The sequence below is a fragment of the Catharus ustulatus genome, chromosome 6 (assembly GCF_009819885.2).
Source record: "Catharus ustulatus isolate bCatUst1 chromosome 6, bCatUst1.pri.v2, whole genome shotgun sequence".
NCBI classification, from domain to species: domain Eukaryota; kingdom Metazoa; phylum Chordata; class Aves; order Passeriformes; family Turdidae; genus Catharus; species Catharus ustulatus.
In genome coordinates, this window is record NC_046226.1 from 54,317,315 (window position 1) to 54,339,042 (window position 21,728).

The following is a 21,728-nucleotide window of genomic DNA, read 5'->3' on the forward strand; positions in this document are numbered from 1 at the left end:
TAGGGTCTGAGAAGAGCAGAGGGAAATAATCAACTCCAGTCTGGACCTATGGCTTGGAAGAGGGAATAACTCTTACTAAAAAATGCAAGTGAAAATGTTATGTGTAAGCCAGGTCTTGCCTTACGCCTGTTTCCTTGGGAGGGGGGATTGTTGCTTTTATTTACAAATCAGAAGAGCATTTCCTGGGAATAACAGGAGGGTCAATAACTGCTCTGGATTCCCTTCTGCCCTCCAACAACATTCCTGTGGGCTACTGTAAAATAAACCAAGTCCTGGGGGTGGTAATCCAGCAGTGTCCTCCTAGGAAAGGCAGCCAGCATTTTCAGAGTGGTGCTGCCAGTTAAGCCACCATCACCCTGTGGCTTTGCCAAGTGCCTTGAACAGGTGCCAGGTCTGGGGAAAAAAAGAGAGTTGTCTTCCCAATGTCCTGCTGTGTGTGAAACCAAGGTGTGGGCAGACCTTTAGCCTTCCAGGGGTGATCCATGGGCTTAGAAGCAGAGAATGGGCTGTATCTCTGGGAGACTGTGTGTTTACCCAGGGAGAGTGAAGCCCTGTCAGACAGTGCTTTCCACCTGACAGCAGGGCAAAGGCCTTTGCAATGGGAGCGCTGTTGTGTTTCAGGGAAATGGGGTTACCTGTGGGAGGAACAGCTGTGGCACTCCTCCCACACTCCTGCTTCTCCTTCCTGAGAAGGGCTCGGCTCTCCAGACAGCCTAGGAGGTACTGCACGCGGCAGCAGTTCCCAAAGCCCATGGATGTCACCAGCCAGTGGGGAAGGAGTCTGAGCCTGCAGGTTGACTTTGGCTGAGGATCCAGCCCCTGCAGCATCTTTCATGGCACTTGGAGGAGACCATGCTGCTGCTGCTCCTGTTTAGGAGGAATTTGGTTTTGCCTGGGCAGGATTTAGCTGTATGTGCAGTAAGGCAGGTGAGCAAGTTGATGCTGTCCCTCTCCCAGTGCTTCCTTCCCCTCCTGCATTTACTGCTCTCGGGTGACTGGGGCTGAGGATGGCAGCAGGAAAAGCTGAAACTGGGGAGGGAGCCACACGAACCCTGTGTGAGCAGAGGAAATTATTTAGGATGTGATCAGCTCTGTGGCTGCTGGGTTGGTCCCACACCCAAACCCACTGGACTGCAGCCACCTTGGGCAGCAATTTGACCTGCACTGAGCGTTGGCAGGGAGGCTCCAGGAGCACTCCCTGACCTGTTAGTCCTGGCTGGATGTGGAGATGGTAATTCCCGCCTGAGGAGACTGCTGAAGGGTTTTGTGTGTGAAACCACTGTGGCTGCCTGTCCAGGCCCCGCCTGGCAGCACTCCTTTTGGACAGGGAGCTCCTCTTCCTAAGGCACAAGAACACTGATTCAGGATGGTGCTAAAATGGCAGCAGCTGTCTGTGTTCTCTCATAAAGTTGGGGACCAACTGTTTGGATCCGTGGGTATCCCTGGAGGTATAGTCAATACATTAGAGCAGAGCATGTGGTTTGGGGTGAATTAAAATACTGGGTGCTCATTCCAAGCAGGGAAGGCTTAGACTGGATATAAGGAGAAGTGGAAGGGCACTGGAACAGTTCACCCCAGGGAACACTGGAACAGTTCACCCCAGGGAATGGTCACAGCTGCTGGAGCTTGAGGAGTGTTTGTTTGGCAATGCTCTCAAGCACAGGTGGGATTGTTGGGGTGTCTGTGCAGGCAGCAGTCGGACTGGCTGATCCTTATGAATCCTTCCCAGTTCGGGATATTTTCTTGGAAGAAGGTGAGTGCCTCCAGCTCTCGTAAAGCATCGTGGGATGTGCAGGAGAGTTTTAGGCTGGAGGAGGGGGGAGTGTGCAGCAGACAGAAATGTCCTTTATCTATCCCAGACCTGGGCTTTGCTGGGCTTTGCCCGCTCCTCGCCCAGGCCGCTCCTGCCCTCCTGTGGCCAGCTCCGTTATTCCACAGAATCCGAGAATCCTGGGATGCTTGGGAGTGGAAGGGACATTAAAGCCTGTCCAGTGCCACCCTCTGCCCTGGGCAGGAACATCTTCCACTATTTCAGGTTGCTCCAAGCCCCATCCAACCTGGCATTGGACACTTCCAGGGATGGGGCAGCCACAGCTTCTCTGGGAAATCCATTCCAGGGCCTCAGCACCCCCACAGGGAAGGATTTCTTCCCAAGAGCCCATCTAACCCTGCTCCCTTCCAGTATTTCATAGAACCATGGAATAGCTTTGGGTGAGGAGGGACCTTCAAAGGTCATCTTGATTATTTGCCGTCCTATCAGTGTTTCCTCTAATTTATTTCCCTGTTTCATTTCTCTGCTCCCACAGGACTTTGCCTTCCCTCCGCACAGTATTCCTGGAGCTTTGCTGCCATGCCAAGATCTTTCCAGAAAGCCGGAGTTCCCTGCCTGCCATCCAGGAGCAGCATGGCACATTCCGGATGAGGAGCCTGACCAAGGTAATTTGGGAAGGGCTGAGGGATTTTAGAATTCTTCAAATCCAAGGGCCCAGGAGCACCCTGCTAGCACCACCAGCCCTGGCAACACCTTCTGGGTGGGAACAAAGACTTTAGTCAAGCAAAATGCATTGTTTATTTTGCCAGCAAAATGCACATATTTAACAGATATTTAACATTTCATCGCACAAAGAAGCGGGAATCGGAACAGCCACGGCGTCAGTATTGGGCTGCCCAACGTGGGGTACTCTAGAGCCGCACGGCAGCCTGGCACAGGACACTTTTCCCCGCACAGTTCCGGTGAGAGTGTGCAGAACGAAGACATTTTGTTTAATTTAGCGAGATTTGGCTGCCCGGCGGGGCTCGGGGTCCCTCCGTGAGGGGCGGCGGCCACTCCTCAGGGCGCCGCCTAGCGGTCGCGCGGCCGCGGTGGGGGGGGTGAAGCCACGCGGTTGCCACGGCAACGAAGGGGCGGATACTCCCTGCCCCGCCCCCCGCTGGCCCCGCCCCGCGCACGCGCAGACGCGGGGTCGCTCGCACGCCGCGTCACGCCTCCCGCCCCGCGGCCCCTCCCGCCGCGGCCCCGGCCCGTGTCCCCCGGGGCGTCCCCTCCCACCCCCGGTGCGTCCCCGCCGCCGGTGTACCCCGCTGCCATGAGGCGCGGCGAGCGGCGGGCGCACGGCGGGAACGTGGGCAAGGCCGCGCTGGAGGAGCAGCAGCAGCCGCCGCCCCCCGCGCAGCCCAACGGCGGCGCCCCCGGGGCCGAGCGGGACGGCGCCGGGCCCCGCCGCAGCACCGAGTCCGAGGTGTACGACGACGGCACCAACACGTTCTTCTGGTGAGAGGCGCCGGGCATGGCCCGCACCCCCGTCGTGGGCTGGGGGGGCCTAAGGAATGGGATGTGGAGGGGCTGAGGAATAGAGGAGGTGAGCGCCCCTAAGGAATGGGATGTGGAGGGGCTGAGGAGTGGGATGTGGAGGGGCTGAGGAATGGGACGTGCAGGCCCCTAAGGAATAGGATGTGGAGGGGCTGAGGAATGGAATGTGGAGGGGTTGAGGAATGTGAGGTGGGAGCCCCTAAGGAATGGGATATAGAAGGGCTGAGGAATGGGATATGGAGGGGCTGAGGAATGGGATGTGGGGGTCCCAAGGAATGGGATATCCGAGTTATCTGCTCCCCGTTATCTGCTGTTTACGTGCTGCCTCTTCTGTCGCCGATACCGGTGCTGCAATCGGCTGCAAGTGTTTTCCTGGTGTGGCCCTACCGCCTAATTGTTTCCTGGCAATGTAACGGGAATTCAGGGCTGGCTGTAGGCGGTGGCATCTCTTTTCCCAGTCCTGGTCCCCAGCTTTCCAGGAGCAGGACCCTTAGGGCTGAGCTGGATGGTTTATCCTGCCTGGTGGGTGCTTTGGAGGTGTTTCCGAGTACCTTGAGAGCCCACTGTATTCAGGCAAGCATTCCTGCCTGATTCCAGTTATCAGCGTTGTTTGTATGGACTCCACCTCCTTCTCTCCTCTCCCTCAGTCTTGGAAGAGGCTTTTTCCATCCCTGCTCTTCCCAGTGATCCTGGCAGAAAGCTGAAGTTGTGGTGCCCCATTCCTGCTGGGCAGGTGTTGCCTATCTTTGTGTCTCTCGGTCCATAAAACAGGTGCAGAAACCTGGTGGTGTTGGGCCAGCGGAGAAAATCAGATTCTTGTTAAATTCAGTCCTTGCAGGAAGAGGTGTGTTTGTACCTGGGAAAGTGCTCCTAAATCCCAGCCTTGCAGGAGTTGTTCCGTAAATCCCCTCAGCAGCAGCATGCGTGTGTGCAGGTAGAGGTGTTTTTCTGTGTGTTAAACACGTCCCTTGCCATGAAGAAAACCAAGCTGACACTGAAGACGTGCCTTTGGAATACGAGCTGAGGGCGATGGGATTTGGCTGGAGCCCGGCATGGAGGAGTGGGAGGGGAGGGCACTTGGCTCTCACCCTGCCAATCTGGGCAGCAGCGGAGCCGAGGGTGTTGATCCCGATGGAGGAGGTGACATTCCTGCCAGTGCAAGCTGCAGAGGAGAGCTGGGATGCTGCTGGATCCCGGCGGGATCCCTGACGCACGCGGGTGTAGCCGAGGGACACCCGAAGGACGTGGTGGCTTCGGGGACAAAAGGACCTTTCCTGGCGGGCACACTACATGTGGGCTGAGCGAATCGTGGAATCCCAGTGCCAACCTTTAAATGGAAAATGGGTAAAGCTGTCCTTTCCTTGCTCCCTCCTTAAGGTGGCTCTTGCCAGCTGTTTTTTGAAGCCTTAAAATGACCTATTTTTGCTGTAGAATCTCACCTCCTTTGCAGCTTTTTTGTGGTAGTGACAGGGTGTCACCCTAAGATGAATGCTGTAATGCCACGTGGATCGTTCCTTTGAAAATCTGGATGTGCCTTGTTCTCCCAGGAGCTTCTCTGTGTCAAGTGGTCCCTTCTACGAGGGCAGCGTGGACAAGTGTGCTTCTTAACTTCCCTGTTTATCCAGTTTTCTTTTCCCTAGTAGCTTGTGCTGGCAACCAGGAGTTTAAACATCTGGAAAAGTCCCCAGTTTTTTCCTCGTGTTACTTTTGCCCTGCATATGTTAGAGTATCCTTTGGCAATGACTCAGTTCCTACCCTGTCCAAGAATAAAGATTGTCCAGAGGAATGATTTTATTCCTGTGACCCTTGGGATTCCTCTCGTGCTGTGGAGGTGACCACAGGAAAGGGAAATATTTAAGAACAGCAGCCCTCTGACTTTGGAAAAACATGGAATGCACCTTCTCTTCGAAGTTGGGGAGTTAGGGATAAGGTTACTCATGGGAAAATGAGAGGATTTGGGATCTGTGGACAGAGAAATCATTCCAGCAGTAGTTTAGTTTGCAGAGATGGTTTTCCTGCTGTAAATGTGGTCCTTGGGAAAGGTGGAGTTTCCTAGCTGGCTTCCTGCTCTTCAAAATCTGTTTGAAGCTTTGGAAAACCACTTGTATGCTAATATCTCTGGTCTTATTCCATATAAATTACTTGGGACTGGGAAATACTCCCTTGTGGGAGCCTGCTCAGTCAGGCAGCTCCTGGCAGCTCCCTTTGCCATTAGGATATGCCAAGGGAAGGGAATAGGAGAAGCTTTCTGAGGCCAATCCGTGGTTTCTGTATCATTTATCCCTGAACTAATTTCCTAGCGGAGAGCTGGGAACGCTAGGCCTGCCTGGCAAGCCCCTGGAACATGTTCCCTGTTGTTTCCAGCACCTTGGATTGTTCTTGTCTGTGTGCCTCCAGCAGGAGCTTTCACACAAAGCCCTGCTTGTTCTGGGGTCATTTAGTTGTTTGTTGTGTGTGATGTTCTCCTAAAATTTCTGTAGGTGTTTCATGACTTGTCTTAAACAAAAGAAGATTTTCCAGTAAAACGTCCATCCAGTCTTGATTTGAGGATGTTGGGAGGTGCCAGATGCACTTTCACCACCACGTCGTGGCTCTGTGGGTTAATTGCTTTTTCAAAGCCTTACTTTAATTTGGATTTCATTAGCTTTAATGTCACCTTTTGATTATTAACGTGTTTTATCTCTCACACTAATAATCTCGTGTTGCCAGCACATGGATGTAATATTAATTCCTGAGGTCATGGTGTGGCAACAGAGATCTGAGGAGCTCAGGATGTTAAAATTAATAAGCAAAGAACTAAAAAAGAGGAAATGGCAGTGATTCTATAGGCTAATGGCAGTGTTTGTAGGAATTATTTCCACCTTTTCGTGCAAAAAAGTGTGGAATTTGCAGCTAAGGAAGAGGCAGCCCCTGCTGGCATGTTCCTCTCGGTTTGTTCAGTGTTATGACTCTTCCCAGATGGCCTGGGAAATGAGGATATGTGTGGGCAAACCAGCTGGTGTTGGAAAGAAGGGATTGGAACCCAAAACATTCCTTACCCATTCCTTGTGGAGATTGCTCTTATCTCTGAAATAGCCAGGATTTACTAAGGGCGATCTGGAGGAAGAGGTGGGGATTTATCCGGAAGAGAGATTAAGGAGGTGGAATATCCACAAGTTGGCAGGAGCTGCTCTCTGTGCTCTCTCCTCAGGGATGGCCCTGGCACTTCCAAGACAGCATTCCTTGAGTTTGCTGGGAGCTGAACACAGCATTTTTCCCTGCTTTAATGGAGCCATGCCATGCCCACTCAGGATTCACCACACTGGAGAAAGGGAACATTGCTCCAGAGTCCAGGGTCACCCTGCCATGCTTTTCCAGCCTGTGGGAATGCCCTGGTCAGGGAACAGAGACATGCAGGCCTTGTGCAATCCCACTAAGCCACACTGGCCAGCTGGAAGAGAGGGCCTGTGCATTGGGAATTGCAATATGGGAATGGCAGTGCCCTTTCCTCAAAGGAAGGGGTTGCATGGTTCTGCCAAGTAAGCTGGAAATGCAGAAGGAATATCTTTGTGGAGAGGGCCTGTCAGAATTCAATGCCCCACCTGAATATCAGTTCTCTCTATATATTTTTTTTTGTAAACACATTCCTTAAGTTTTAAGGAAAATAGGGAGAAATGTTCTCAAAGAGTGTTACCTGTAATTCCACATCACCCGTCTCAGTAGAGCTGCCCTAAGCTAACCCCTGAGACACACACTGCCATAGGTTTAAACAAAAAAAAAAGTTTAATAATCAAAAATAGGGCATTTGTGGAACTTGCAAGCTCTGTAAAACTGATGGAAACTTCGGAAACTTTGGGAACTTGGTCTATCCTCCTGACTGGAAGGAAAACCCCAGATTAGGCAAAGCTTTGCTGTTGACCTGTGGTTCTGGGTCTCTGGAGGTCTGTGTTCCTGGGCTTTGAGGAGATGGCAAGGAAGAGGCACGTTGCTATTTTGGAGTGTCACAAGTGAGTATGGAAATGTAATCAGCCTCGGGTGACTTCAGGGATGTGCCGGCCACTGCTCTAAGAATAGGGACTGTTTTATTAACTCTGAGAGTTTAAACTGATTTTAAAACATAATTTAGAGCTTGAAACCAACAGGGATATTTGTATTTGAAGTTTTCCAAACCCTCTGTCTATCCCAAACAGTTTGCCTGTTAATTACAGTTATTGTTTCAAATGTAGTTGGTTGTAAGTTAGTTTTGGTTATATTTTCTCATGTCTTATTCTTTATACAAACCCTCTGCTGCTTTTGGAGGAAAGGGTTTGTTGTACTATTTGCCATGTTTTCTTAGAATTCCCAGCTGATGATTTATGGAGGCTACAGAGCTTTGACATCCAGTTAAAAATCTCTTTCAGGAATGGTTTAATGAATTTGCCATTATTTGGAATAAAGAATTAAATCATGAGAAAGTCACTGGTGGTACTAATAGGGTTTGCTGACAGATCCTTTCACCAGCAGCCCCAATTAATGCAACCCTTTTAACCTAAGGGGCAAACTGGACTGGCTCTCTTTTGGAATTTGTTCCACTTAAGAAGACTGACCAAAATATTAATAAATAAATTCTTTGCATTGTGTTCCAGTGATTGTTATTGTGTTGAATGGAGTTGTTGCATCACTGGTGACAAACAAGCCGTGGATAACAAGGGTGCGGTCCCTGCTTAAGCTGATTTTAATTTGTGGGAGATTGAATGAGGCCATGGGCCGTCTGCTCCTGGGTGTTACTCTCCTCTTTTCACCCAAGGATCTGCCAGAACCTCCCAAAAAATGACATGTTTAAACAATCTCCTTGCATCATTTCTGTCATGGGCTTCAGCTGGAAAATAAAAGCGCTCATAGTCATTTCCTTGACAGACCTGCAGTGTCTCAATGTGACAGGAGAATGACCTAGCATGAAAAAGAGAAGTTGGGATCAAACTTAATCCCATTAACTGAGAAAAAAACCCACTTTTTTGTGATCTGCAGTGCGGGAAAGCTTCGCTTGCTCTCACTTGGTGTTTGAATTAGCAGGGCAAGGGCTTGTGTGAAAACAAACCTGATTTATTTCATTTCAATCTCCCAGGGCATGAGTGGGAAAAGAGCCAAATGTGTGGTGCAGAAAGGCAGAAAAATAAGCCACTTAATATTCCAGCTTTTTAACACTTTGGGATTTGTTGTGAGTGCTCTCCCTGGCCTTAGGTATTTTTGTGCTCAGGTACATCAGGCCCTGCTTTGCAGAGTTTTTGATGTGAAATCTCCCAGATCTGGCTGCATTTTGTACCTACTTTGCTTTGGGCACGTTGCCCAAACTCCTGTGCGTAATTCTAAGGGGAAGATTCCTAGCTTAGCTCTCCTCAGCCTCCCAGGCTCCAGGCCAGGAGAACATAAGCCTTTCCATGTAATTCCTGCCTTGCTTACCTTGCTGGGCTGTTCTTAGCTTGCCTTCCCCTGGTGTGTTATTTTAAAGTGTGTGTGGAGATGGAAACAATCCCCTTGTGCTGTTAAATTCATCCTGATCTCCTGGACAAGCCCTTCCTTAAGGAGAGCTGCTCCTTTTTGTGGAATTTTGGTTTATTTTTAAACTCCTGGGCTGTGAGAAGACATGGTGTACATCCATATTTCCTGGCTTTTTTTCCTCTCTGAAGTGGATTTGTGTGATGATGTGTTCGCCCTCATTGCTGTGTCACTGCTCACAGCTCTCTGGCAGAAGCCAAGCCCATGTCCAGTCTTTCATCCCAGCTCCTGGAATTCACGCTGTGCTGGAAGCACCTTTACCTTGAAAACCTGCTAGGAGGGAATCTGGCAGCATCTGGAGATGAAAGCTGAGCTACAAGGGAAGCGAAGAGAGAGCAACCTCTTGTTTTTTGTTAAACAGGGCAGCTGGTTGGGTTTCAGGCTGGTGTCTGTGGCACCAAAATTAAAGAGGAAATGGGATACATGGGACTCCCCAACACCACCCCTTCGGTGTCCTACAAGGTCCTCGCAGGGAGGAAGGCAACTGAATCATCTTGGTGCTGGTGGAGGGGTTTCTCAAGTTGTTTGTCCACAGGAGGATGTGTAATTACTGATTTTTTGGCAGTTTACGGGATCTGAAAAAGTAGCTGACTTGGTGTGGGTGTTAAGGTGGTGAAACTCTAAGTGGGATTCCTAGATTTGTTTTTGTAGCCTCTTAAAAAATAAACAGTGATACAACATATATCATACATAATATCTATGGCTCTAAAACAGTATGTGTAACTGTGTAACAAGGTAACAATACAATAATAAGTTTCAAAACCAAACAACAAAGCAAGGCATGAGATACTGAAACATTTTTTGGTGTTCACAGTAGAATCCATTCATTATATCCACATGTAAATGCAGCAAGCAGGAGCGTGGTGTGATTGGAGCATGCCTGCTGTCCTGCCTCCGGGGAGAGGCTGGGATTTAGTTTTCCAGCTCCTGCAGGATCCAGGGCAGGCCCCACGTGAGAGCTGATGGCTGAATCACCTTTCCTGGCACCTTGGAAGATGCAGCTGCCCAGCAGGAGCTTGTGGCTCCCAGGTTTTTTTTCCTGGGTTTTGGCGTGCTGATTCCTCTCCGATTCTGGAGCTACTCGTGGGTCCTCGTGTTGTTCTCCTGGAGCTGGTGGTTCTCGAGGAGGGAGAGCCTTCAATGCCAAACTCTGTTCTGGCAGGGGCAGAAGAGGATTGTGTCTGCTTATGAGGTATTGTGTTGTGTTGTGTTCCCAGTGGGACTGCAGGAATGCTGTGGAGTACATGGGGGTTGGAGTAGGACGGAATTTTTGTTCAATGGCACCCTTTCTTTGACTTTCAGAGCAGTTTTAGGTGGGTTACTGTGGGGTTGTTTAAAGGTGAGTCAGTGAATGGTTTGGAAATCTCAAGGTTTATTGTGCCTCGCACAACTTGAATATACAAACCTTGGCATGACCTGGAGATGGGATGTGAGCTGCTTGCTGTTACAAAAAAATATATAAAGAAAATGGAAATGGAGATGAATATGTCACATACAGACACGTTCTTTTACAGGTTTTCTCCTCCCTAAGCTTCCTTTTTATATGTGGTTTGTTTTATTAATGTATCTTAGGGGACATTGTCCTCTAAACCAAAACTCATGGCATGTCCTTTGGCCTTGCATGGACAGAGTTCCCATGCTTCTCAGCTGGGGCCAGAGGAATTTTCCAATGAAAACAATAAGTGGCTTCTCATTAGGAAGGGAACTTTCAACCTAAAGTAAGGAAAGATGTGGACATTGTAAGAATATTCTCTGTGTGGTGATCAGTGCGTGTAGGGTGTGGGTGTCACCTGGCTGGGTGTGCTCTGCTTGCTCTCCTTCCGTAGAATCATGGAATCCATGGAATGGTTTGGGCTGGAAGGGACCTTAAAGTTCATCCAGTCCCAAGGGCAGGGACACCTTCTGCTGGCTCAGGTTACTACAAGCCCAGTCCAGCCTGACCTTGGGCACTTCCAGGGATAGGGCAGCCTGTTCCAGAAGAATTTCTCCCTGAGTGCTTCACCAAAATCCATATAAACCTCTGGGCTCCCATGGATGGGGACATTTTAGGGTGGAACAGCCCCCAGCTTTGTTGACACGGCTGTTCCCACAGAAACCCCTTGTGCTAAGTGCACTGAAACTCTAGGAATATCCCTGGAAATCCAACATCTTGAGCTGGCATCAGAGTTCTTACAACAGCAACTTCGAGATTTTTCTTTAAAAAAACTTTTTTAAATGACTAGTTTTTCTTGCATAATTCCCATGTCTGGAGTGAATTCCCTTTGGTTGCTCTCAAGGACCTGTTCCCTCAGCTGCAGTTTTGATTTGTAGGCTGTGAAATAGAGCAGCACTGTCAGGTGTGGACCTGCCAAATCTGGGGAGAGACCTGGAGCTGTTTAGATCCGGGTGTTTGCACTGGCTGCTGTTTTTTTCCAAGCTGCTGCTCTGACCACGTGCAGTGCCACTGTAAATTCTGCTCTCTGTGCTCTGCCATACAGAAAACCTCAATATTTCTGATTCCTGGCTGTGGTTTTGGCCTCCTGAGGCTTCACTGGCAGGGGGAGATGTGAGTTTTCCTGCTTTTTGATGTGTGTTTTCTGTGTTCTGAATTTCAGGAGAGCTCATACCCTGACAGTCCTGTTCATCCTCACATGTGCGCTGGGCTACGTAACCCTGCTGGAAGAGACTCCCCAGGACACAGCCTACAACACAAAGAGGTGAATATCTGTGGAGTATCTGACTGTTCCCTGGTGTGTTTTAGAAAAGGGACCTCCAGTGACCCCTGCACTCCCTTGTGGAAGTGCCTGTTCCCTGAGGAAGTTACAAAACCAGTCATAAATCTGTAAGCTTCTTTGATGCTGATCATTGAATTTAATTTCTAATCAGTTTAGTGTCACTGTCAGGCCTGTGGCTGCTCTGTGGTGTGATTTAAAGCAAAATACAAAAAGGCTTGCTAAAGCCTCCTGGCTGTGTTTCTTTGGCAAGGGTTCTGCCTCTCTTTCTTAAAATAGCCTTTTCTTAAAAATAGCCTTTTCCTTAAAATAACCATCATTTCAAAATGCTGGGAGCTGTGATTAAATTTTTATGGCTCAACTGCTTTTTGTAAAGTTCTGTTCAACATTTCAATACAAATCCTTGTTTGTTGTTGAAAATTCCTGTGAGAACTTGTAGCCCAGAGGGAAGGTCTGGGGAAATAAGAATTAATTGTACATGTGTGGTCGATTCCTACTGTAATTTAAACTGATTGAATGTGATGGAATTTCTCCCCTTTTAAAATACAAGAGTGAAGAAAAAGGAGGTAGGAAAGAGGTGTTCTAAAAAGCTAAGTATTTTTTTAAATATGCTGCAGAGCATCATTACTAGAAGCAAGAAAAGAATTGTTTTCTACCAGTCTGGTTTCTTAAACATAATGAAATTTCCCCCCTTGCTGTTGAAGGGGTTTTTTTCCCCCCTCTTTTTGTACATTTCTGAAGTGAGTCAGGATATAGCATCCATTGTCCTGGAGATGCAGGAATTGGGGTATTTCCTGAGATAATCTTGGCTGTTGTTCTGACAGTTACACAATGCCCGGGGGTGAGGGAATTCACACTGTGCCCCACTGAGAGCTGGAATGTCACACGTTGGGGGTGACATGGGACAAGCTGGAAGGTATCTGGAGCCTGGGAAAGGTTCTGGAAGGTTTCTGTGAGAACAAATGCCATTTTATTCCCAGTCATAATGAGGGAGGCCAGGCTGGAGGGGTGCTGTGGCCACTCTGAATTGAGAAGGGGAAAAGCTGAAAGAGAAGTGGTGACGCATCCTTAGGGAGTAATACAGAGCTAAGGTGACTCAGTGGAATATCTTATTATTGAGCTTAGAGCCTCGACTGCCTTAATCAAAACAAACCCAGGGAAGATTAGTCAGCAGGTGGGTCTTTCTCTCAGGAAACACAAGTTGTCTGCTTATCCAGTGCCCAGTTCTTAAAATCAATTTACAGCATCATGCCAGGGAAGGGGCAGCAAATGGGCTTTGTTCACTCCTGCAGCTCTGCAAGGTCTTGGCACAAAAATCCTTGAAAAGCAGCATCCTGAGGCTTGGACATGGTCTTGCAAATATTTGTTTATCTCTGAACAAAAAGAAGCATTTCAGAGCTGGATGAGATGGGCACAATGTGTATTGGTGTATCCATAGCCCAGATTATCACAGGTTTTGTATTTTTGCTTCCATAATTTTAAATCCCTTATCCTGCCCCAAGACCTTTGTCAGTCCTAGTGTGAAGCTGTGTTGTAATGTGATTCCAAGCCCCATCCAGCACGAGGCTGTCCCTGTGTGCTGGTATTCCTTGGGAACACTTGGTGCTTTAATGACCAGGAGGGGTTTTGTCACCAGGGAGCAGAGTCTGGAGCTGTCACGGGGTTTTATTTCCACCTCCTGCACACTGACAGTGGAGCAGTGTCTGTCTAGGTGCAAAGCCTAAATACACACTTCCAAAGGCTCCAGCCTCCTTTGTTTCCATGCCCCAGCTGAGGTGCTGCCCCTGTGAGCTGCAGTAGGTGCTCAGAGCAGTAAATTGAGGTCAACTTGCCAAATTTGCTGGCTCTGTGTTACCTGACTGGAGTCATGGGGTGGTCCCACCTTCCCTCTATAAAATCAGGGTTATGTCACCCTATAAAAGTGCTCCATCCGGTCACTGGCAGGAGCAGGGTGAGAGGTGGATTCATGGAATCACTCACAGAAGTGATGGACAAGACCCAGGTGAGAGCAGGAACCTCTGAGCTCACAGGGTGTGGTTTCTGTGGCTGAGATTGGTGTTTGCATTTGGACCTGCAACAGGGTAGGGCAATGAAACAATTAAAGGAGGATTGAGTGAAACAATTGAAGGAGGATTGTTTGGGATTTTTTTTTCTAAGATAAGGTGACAGGTGCCTTTCATATGGAAATGTAGTAAGAGTTCATTGGGATCACACATGTGATCGAACTGCCCCTGGTGTAAGAAGAGTGGAGCATTTCCTTTGTTAGCAAGGAGAGATTGTGCTGTCTGATCCATGAGAGCTTTATTCCCGCAATTCTTCCAGCCGTGGAATAGCTCATCCTGACTGACAGCTGTGACATTCTTCTCTGTTCAGCCTGCTATGAGCTCCAGCTCTCAGTGTAGCCAAATACACACTGAGCACCTCCTCTGCATACCATGGAAGAAATCCACAACTCTCAAATACTTAGAATGCTGAGCAGGGTTTCTTGGAGGAAGAAAAGTTCTTTTTTTTCTGTAAAAGCACATTCAGGTTTAAAAACACTGGTGTGCTTCTGGTTGTACATTGAATTTCCAGCTGGGAAATGTCTCTCCCGAGATGCTTTTTTACACAGCTCTTGGCAATCCCTGATTTCCACAGGGAAGATCCAGGGATATGTGGGTTTGCATGCTGATCTGCTGCTGCTGTGGCTGAGCACCCAAAGGGAAATGGAGGTAACAGGAGGCCAGAGCCCTCTTCCCTCTTGTGGTACCCCGAGGGAGTTGTACCAGCTGTGCCAGCATGGATCCAGCCCAGGCAGGGACAGGGAGTGGGGAGCTGGCTCCTGGAATCCCAGGACAAAGGGCCATACACAGCTCCTCATTGTCCTGTGTGTCTGAATCGACTCTCAGCACAAACAAGAGTTTGTTTGTGCTGATGGAGCTGCTGCCAGCCTCTCCCGTTTTTGTTTTTTTGTTTTTTTTTTTTAATTTGGTTAAGTGCTGAAATGATTTTTGTGGCCACACTTTGCTATTTTGTACCCTTCTGATTTGCTGCTCAGGAAAATGCACTGGCTGTGTCCAGCCAGGTGAGGAGAGGAGAACCCCTCTCAAGTGCTGGAGCATTCCTGCCTCAGGCCAAGCTGCTGTTTAGGCATTGGAAGCTTCCTAAGGAGGTAGATTAATGATGATAAGAAGGAAAATTTAGTTACCACTGAGGGGATTAAAAAAAAAATGGAGTTGGTGTGGTTATTTATGCAAATTTGTGATTTGCTTCTAAACTTCCTGTGGTGAACTTGAAGTAAATGAATATATCTGGATCCCCAGCACATTTCAGCACAGCTGCTCTTGGGCTGAGAGTGGATTTTAGAGGAAGGAGCACAGCTAAGCTCCTGTGGTGATTTGGATCCAGGATTGGAATTCCAGCTTTGGGAAGACAGTCCTCCCAAGCCCAGAGCTGTGGTCTGGACTCCTCAGTTCATGGCTGAGCTGGGATGGGGTTGTCACACCACACAGGACTGGAGCTTCCAGATGCAGCCAGGGATGCAAAATGCAGAATATTCTCATTATTGGAGGTCAGCTGAAAGGGTTTTGCCCTCCAGATCTTTGGAAATCCCCATGGAACTGTCTATTCACAGATCCATTCAGCACATAATTCTGGTGTGCTTCCCAGTGTTTAAAGCAAGCAGAATTACTGAGTTATGTCTGTTAACTAAACCCCATTTTTATTTTCAGGAAGCACAAACATTTATACTCAGAGGTGAATGCTACAAAATAGCTTTTCTAAATCCTTTAGTCTTCTATTTTGAAAGATTTTTTGACATGTTTAAAACACAAACAGTCTCCTGTTGCTTCTGGTTTGTAACATTTTCTCTCTGGCAGCAAAATTGCTGGGTATTTTGTGTAACTTCTGCAGACTGAGCCATTTTATTTGCAGTCAGGGCTTGTGTCATTTTCTGCAAACATGGAATGAGCTCTTTCCCATTTGTCCATCCTTTCAGCCAGCTCTTAAGCAGGTGATATGAGACAGCAAGCAGGACCCAGTGGGAGTTGAGGTGCAGTAAAAAGAGCATTTTTGGATTGCTTTATACTATTTAATCCATTAAAACTAAAGGAACATGCCCAGGGTCATAGGTCTGGTGTATTTGGGCTTCTGGTCTGATAATTTGTTTTTATTTAAAATCTCCATTATGTTCTTCAGGCTCTATGTTATGGTTCCAGCTCTTGAAGTAGCAGCGGTGCTGGTGTGGTCTGGAAAGCTCCTGCTTGTCTTTAGTTGGTTAAGAAGCTGTTTTGGAGTGTTGACAAGTCTGACAGCTCCTTTTTAAATTCCATGGAAATCTAGGGGAGCAGTGAGAGCTGTCTCACTGCTAAATCCTACATTTCTTTGTGAGCCAGTGGGAATAAAAGCTGCTCCCAGGCATGAGGAAGTGTTTGACTTGCTGTGATCCTCAGCCTCACATTCAGCAGTTAAAAAACAAGGGCCAGACATTTCTCAGATCAAAGAACATGATTTACAGTCTCAGGAGGTTGATGAGGCAATAAACCAGGGTGTTCTGTTTTTCCTTCCAGAGGAATCGTCGCCAGTATTTTGGTTTTCTTGTGTTTTGGGGTGACACAAGCTAAAGATGGACCATTCTCAAGGCCTCACCCAGGTAATTCACCTTGCTGGGCTCTCTCAAATACTCCTGAGGAGCTGCCTGGTTTGTGAGGAAGGTAAATGTTTGTGTTGCCTGGAGAGCAGGTAAGTTGTAATTTCAGTAATCACAGGTTCCCCAGCACTGCACACTGATCATGGAGGCTCCTCCATAACCATCCTGCTGGGCTTCTTCCATGGAGCCTGGAGATCTGTTTGGATCTCGCTGGTTTGGCTTCCTGTTGTTGGTAAAAAGCTCTTTGAGAACTGCCAGGTTCTTAAACCTGAATTTCCCCTGTTTGTCGTGGTTTTCTTCTCCTTGCTGTGCTGGGAATGAACTCGGGACCGTGTATCCGGTGCTAGAGCACTTCCTTAGCACCATGTCCTTTTTCCTCAGGAGATTAGAGGCCCTTGATTATGATTTTAAAGGTTTCTTGTAAGACTGGAAGTCTTGAAAGCATTTGAAAGCACAACACAAACCTCTTCCACATAATGTAATAGCAGGTGAAACATGAAAATATTTAAATGGCTTTGATCTTTTGCCTATTTTAGATGTGAATTGTTGAAAGAGAAGGAATTAAGGCAATTCATATAGGCTTAAATAATGTTCCTGAAAGCATTGGGCTCTCCTACAGCCAAATAAAGCTGTTTTATGCCAGAAATTTAACCCAGCAGCCACCCCACAACCCTCAGCCAAAGCAGGCGTGGTTGCAGAGCAGAGCCCTCAGCACACCTCTGCAAACCTAAATTTGCCTTGCTTATTAAATAGCAGGTTTTAATCTTTCCACATAATTGTGGTTCCTCCTGTAAAATCTTGTGCTCCTTTTGAGGATACCAGTGACACTTGGGTGCACCCAGGTTTTGGGGGTTTTGTCTGGGCTGGTTTTATTCCCTAGAAAACAGCAGGGAAGTTTGGCTTTTAGTCTTGCCCTCAATGTAACATTTCCCCATAACATTTTGGCATTGTTTTGAGCTTTCTGCTTTCACATGTCCTCTCCAGAGCTGCAGGGTTATTTTGGGATTCTGGTGATAATGTGATATTTCCCAAATTCCTGGTTCCAGAGCACAGACCTGTATTAGGAGCTCCTCTGTCACTCCAGTCCCTTGGGATCATCTTCTCTGCTGTCCCTGCCTTCCCTGCTGCTCCTGCTGTGTGTCATTAACCTACTTTTCATTAAGGCCATTAAAGAAACTGATCCCAGCCACCGCCTTAGTGGCACCTGTCCAGACTGGTGGCTTTATTTCTTATTTTGGCTGCCTTCTCAGCATTCCCAGCTTTAGCCAGAGGCTCATCCAGCTTTGCCATTTCCCTACTGATTCCACACAAGCCCCTTTTTTCTCCAGTTTAACAATTTGCTACATGGACAGACCCCAGTTGCCTCCCTATAATTCAATAGGATTGTCATGGAAATAAGTAGGTATGACTGTTCAGGCAAGACTTTACCAAATTGCCCTGCTTTTATCCCATTTTCCTCTGGCTTTGGATCCATCCAAACCTTCAGGCAAAGGGGGAAGCACTCCTTCGGCCCCAGGGAACAGTACAGTGCAAAGGACAGATCTTAAACTCTGCTTTTTCATTTATTTATTGGTGGGTGAACAGCCAAATTTGGAGAGCATTTCTCTGGCAGAATTAATCCTGGATACTGTCAGCATCAGTAGCCTGATGCAAATCCTTAGATTTTGCAGATAAGAGATATCAGAGAGATTCTTCCTTCTCCCTGCCAGCTTCTTTTCTGGAGCCTGGTTGTTGTAGGAGCCCAGAGATGTTTCATTGCCTCTGTGAAGACAACACATCCATGCTGTCATTCCAAAGAAATTTTCCATGACAGTTATTAATACCCTGAGAAGCAGCTTTTAATATTCCCAGCCTTTGCCAGTTTGACTTAATACATGGTGTGTGACAGGACAAGCTGTTTGGGGAATAAATTGTGAGGGTCTGGAGTAACCTGTGGGATTGAGGGCTGGGATAGCTGGGAATGTACAGGCAAGGGCAGCATTGGTGACACTGGAAGGAGCAGCTCCAGGACAACAGTTTTCCTTGGGCAAACAACCCAGATGATTGTATTTTTTACTCATTTAGCTCCTCAGGCAGAGTGGGCCAAACTCTGAGCAGAAGCAGGGAAAGAGGCTGGTTGGATTCAGCTTTCTGGGCTGTTCATGCCCTGTTCCCAAATCCCTGCAAGGCAGCAGTTTAATGTTTGATCACAGGAATCACTGGGTTATCAGGTGTGTCAATGATTAGTGGAGACCTCCTTACTCAGGAGGAAGGCCCTGATTGAAGGCAGGCAGAATGGCAAATGAATTAAAGGAAAACAAGTATTGGAGATGTGCCAAAAATAACCTTACAGCTAAAGCTGAGCCTGACCCAGGAGGAGAGAGAACAGTGTTTGTACAGCCTTGAAAACAGGGGTGCAGGTACCAAGTGTGTTCAGAACCTCTTGGGGACCTCTGTGAGCTGAGGAGAAACCACAGCATTAAGTGAGAAGCAGATCTCAATTTTTAATTACCTTTTTTTTGTTGCTGAGCAGCTGCCACAGCCCTGTGTACAGAGGGGAATAAAAGCTCAGACAAGGATTTAGATTTCTCTACTTTCTGTGTCTGCATCACTTTGAGGAGCAGTCTGTCACATTGCTGACTGTGAGCAGTGTAAAATCTCTGATATGAGGTTTATGGGTTAGAAAAAACTGCATTTTTAGGTACCTGGCAGTGACGTTTCAAGGTGGGAGAAATGTGGTGATGAAAGGTTAATTCTCCCTGCTGTTTTGAATGTGGTGCCAGTTTGGGAAGAGGCTCCTCTCTTCCAAATAGTCCTGTGACCAATGGAGGATTTTTTTTTTTTTGCTGTTTGGTTTTCCCTAAGCTGCATTCTGGAAATGCAAGCAGGTCACAGAGCTCTGAACTGCTGATCTCCAGGCCACACCTGCCTTCTTTATTTTCCCTTTTTCTTTTTTATTTCCCAGAAGTGTAAAATAGGTGATTCTGATGACATTAATTTTGTGGAAGGCCTCACTTTCCACATTCTTTTAATGATGGTGTCAGACTACTTTTAAAAATGTCTCAAATTTGTTAGTATTTTTGGTTTAGATTTTTTTCTTATTTTTTCTTCATTGTTGTTTTTTTGTTGGTTTTTTTTTAAGAATTTATTTCCTACTTGAGGCTGAACTGGTTAAATACATGTTTTGGGAGAAAACATCTAAGGAGCTCCATGGGGAATTGATTTGGTGTTCTGAGCTGATAACTCTGTTTGTAAGCCTCTGTTGGTTTCATTCTTGTGTAATTTATACCTGGCCTTGCTTTGAACATTAAATTGCCTTGGAATTAACAGAGAGAAATTCCCAAGCCAGGCCTGAGGGTCTTGGTTTCCTGGCAAACCCTTTTGGGATTTCTGTCCATCACCCCCGTGGACCTGAGGAAGGAGAGCTCCATTTATAACCAGGAAATGACTGAAGGCAGGTCTCATCCCAAGAGTGGTGTGTGACTTTTTGGAATTTCAGTGTCCACCCAGAATGTGTTGAGTTTTCCTGAATCCCCTTGTGTGGATTGTTTGGATCTGGTAGGGCTGTACCCATCCTGGCTCTGCATCAGCCTCTCAGGACAGGAAACAGAAACTCTGAGGGGGTTCAGAGCCCAGAACTCTCTGCATGGAACAGCAGTCAGGCTCTGGGGTGGATCAGAGGCATGGTGAGCACAAAACCCCCATCCAGGATGGCTGTGAGCTGAGGGCTGAGCCTGTCAGGAGAGCTGGAAGTGCAGACACTGTAGTTTAGGCACCCTTTGGATTCAGGTGTCACTGAGGTGTGTGCAGATCTGTAATCATCACAGCTGTCTGGGGAGGGCTCTGAGGCAGCTGAGCTTTGCATGGCATTTCTCATGGAGAGTCACAGGTGATCTCAGGAGCCTCACATCCAGCACCTGCTGAACCTTTGGTCTGCTTGTTTTTAATTTCATTCTGTTTGGGGTTTTGAATTATCTTCACACTTTCTGGCCCGTGGGGACATGAGCTTGTCCTCAGGTTGAAAGCTGGGCTGCCAAACACAGCTCCAGCCTGCCTTGGGTGTGTCTGGTGTATCCAAGGCTGGACAGGTCAGGTCACCTGAGAGCAGGGAGAAAGTGCAGGAAGGATCAGGTTCTCCTCCTAGGACTGCTGGAAAGCGTTGCAGGCGGCACATTCCTTTCCTTCCACTTCTAACTGCTGAGTTTCTTGGGTTGAAGTGATCCAGATCCCTTCTCCCAGATCCAACTCAGTGCCTGAGCAATTCCAGCAAACTTTCACAGCAGCCTGTGTGGGTGTTGGAGATCGTTTCTGGTTGTGTCCCTGAGAGAGCTGGGAATAATAATTCTGTGGTGGGAGCGTCTCTTGAAATGGAATTGGTTTCCTGAGAAGCTGTGGCTGTCCCATCTGTGGAAGTGTTCCAGGCCAGGTTGGGCATGGAGCAGCCTGGGACACTGGAAGGTGTCCCTGCCCATGGCAGGGGGGTGGAATGAGATGGGCTTTCAGGTCCCTCCCAACACAAGGCATTCCAGGATTCTGTGGCATTTAAATAAATGAATAATTAATTCATGGTTTGCTCCAAAGCTGCTGACATCCCCTGTGTCTCTCTGCAGCTTACTGGAGGTTTTGGCTGTGTGTCAGCGTGGTCTATGAGCTCTTCCTCATCTTCATCCTCTTCCAGGTAAGTGACTGACACCTCCAGCTCCTAAATGCAGCTTCACGTGGAGATCAACTCCTTTGTAGTGGCTTTTTTCCTGCTGACTACAGAGTTGCTCCTTTTTGTGAGATGGAATCTTAAGGCTGTTTAATGAGACTCTGAGGCTCAGGGAAATGATAATACAAAAATATTTCACCTGCTCTGACCTCCAGTCACCCTCAGCCCAGGGTAGACACTGTGTTGAAGTGGTTTTAGATGAGCTGGTGAGGGAATTCATGTTCAGGAGCTGTTTCCAGTCTCTGCCCTACTGTGCCATGTGTGACTCGGGGAGAATTCTCCTGGTTTCACCTTTGGAAATACCTTTTACCTGTAGTGACAGCTTCTTTGTAGGTGTGGGGGTTTTTCAATGAACCAAAACTTCACACCCAGCTTTGTGTGGTGGCAAGAGCTGAGGGGAAGGTTTTTCATAGAAAGACCTTGGTGCTTCCAAATGAAACAGTTTTACCATGTTCTTTTTTGGCCACATTTTACTATATCTTGTCTTTTAGTAAACTGAGGATTCCCCCCTGACTTTTACAATTCTCAGAAGTTAAAATTAAATATTTTGAGACCATATACTCATCAGGCAACTCTAAAAATCATTTTGCATGAGAGAAGGATGAGGAATTTTTTTTTTAAGTTTTGCTTCTAGAGGCCATGTGAACTTGAAGAAATGGGACTGGTCACCCTGGATTTTTCCAGCCATCCTTGAGCATGATATTCCTGAGCAGTTGCAGTCAGACTGAGTAATTTTTATTGGTTGTAGTGGTGTAGTTCTGAATGCCAGCAGAAAAACCTGGAATGGCTTTGCTTCCCTGTGGCAGCATGTGGTGTCAGCAGAGATTTAGTGGTTAAGGAACTCCCTGCTGTTGCTCAGCTCTTTGCTAAAAATAC

General features: G+C 47.5%; 1 protein-coding gene across 2 annotated transcripts in view; it reads left to right on the forward strand.

Moving 5' to 3' along the window:
• The first annotated feature begins 2,985 nt into the window (after window positions 1–2,985).
• The window catches only part of PTDSS2 (phosphatidylserine synthase 2), a 29,494-nt gene continuing 10,751 nt past the window's right edge, over window positions 2,986–21,728 (forward strand). The window contains exons 1-4 of one of the 2 annotated variants that reach the window (XM_033061488.2): window positions 2,986–3,271; window positions 11,419–11,520; window positions 16,083–16,165; window positions 20,752–20,819. In XM_033061488.2, the coding sequence (XP_032917379.1) occupies window positions 3,087–3,271; window positions 11,419–11,520; window positions 16,083–16,165; window positions 20,752–20,819 (438 nt within the window). In that variant the 5' untranslated portion in view covers window positions 2,986–3,086. Of the gene's footprint in view, window positions 3,272–4,487; window positions 4,655–11,418; window positions 11,521–16,082; window positions 16,166–20,751; window positions 20,820–21,728 lie in introns of those variants that run through there. The other variant, XM_033061489.2, reaches the window with a different exon arrangement.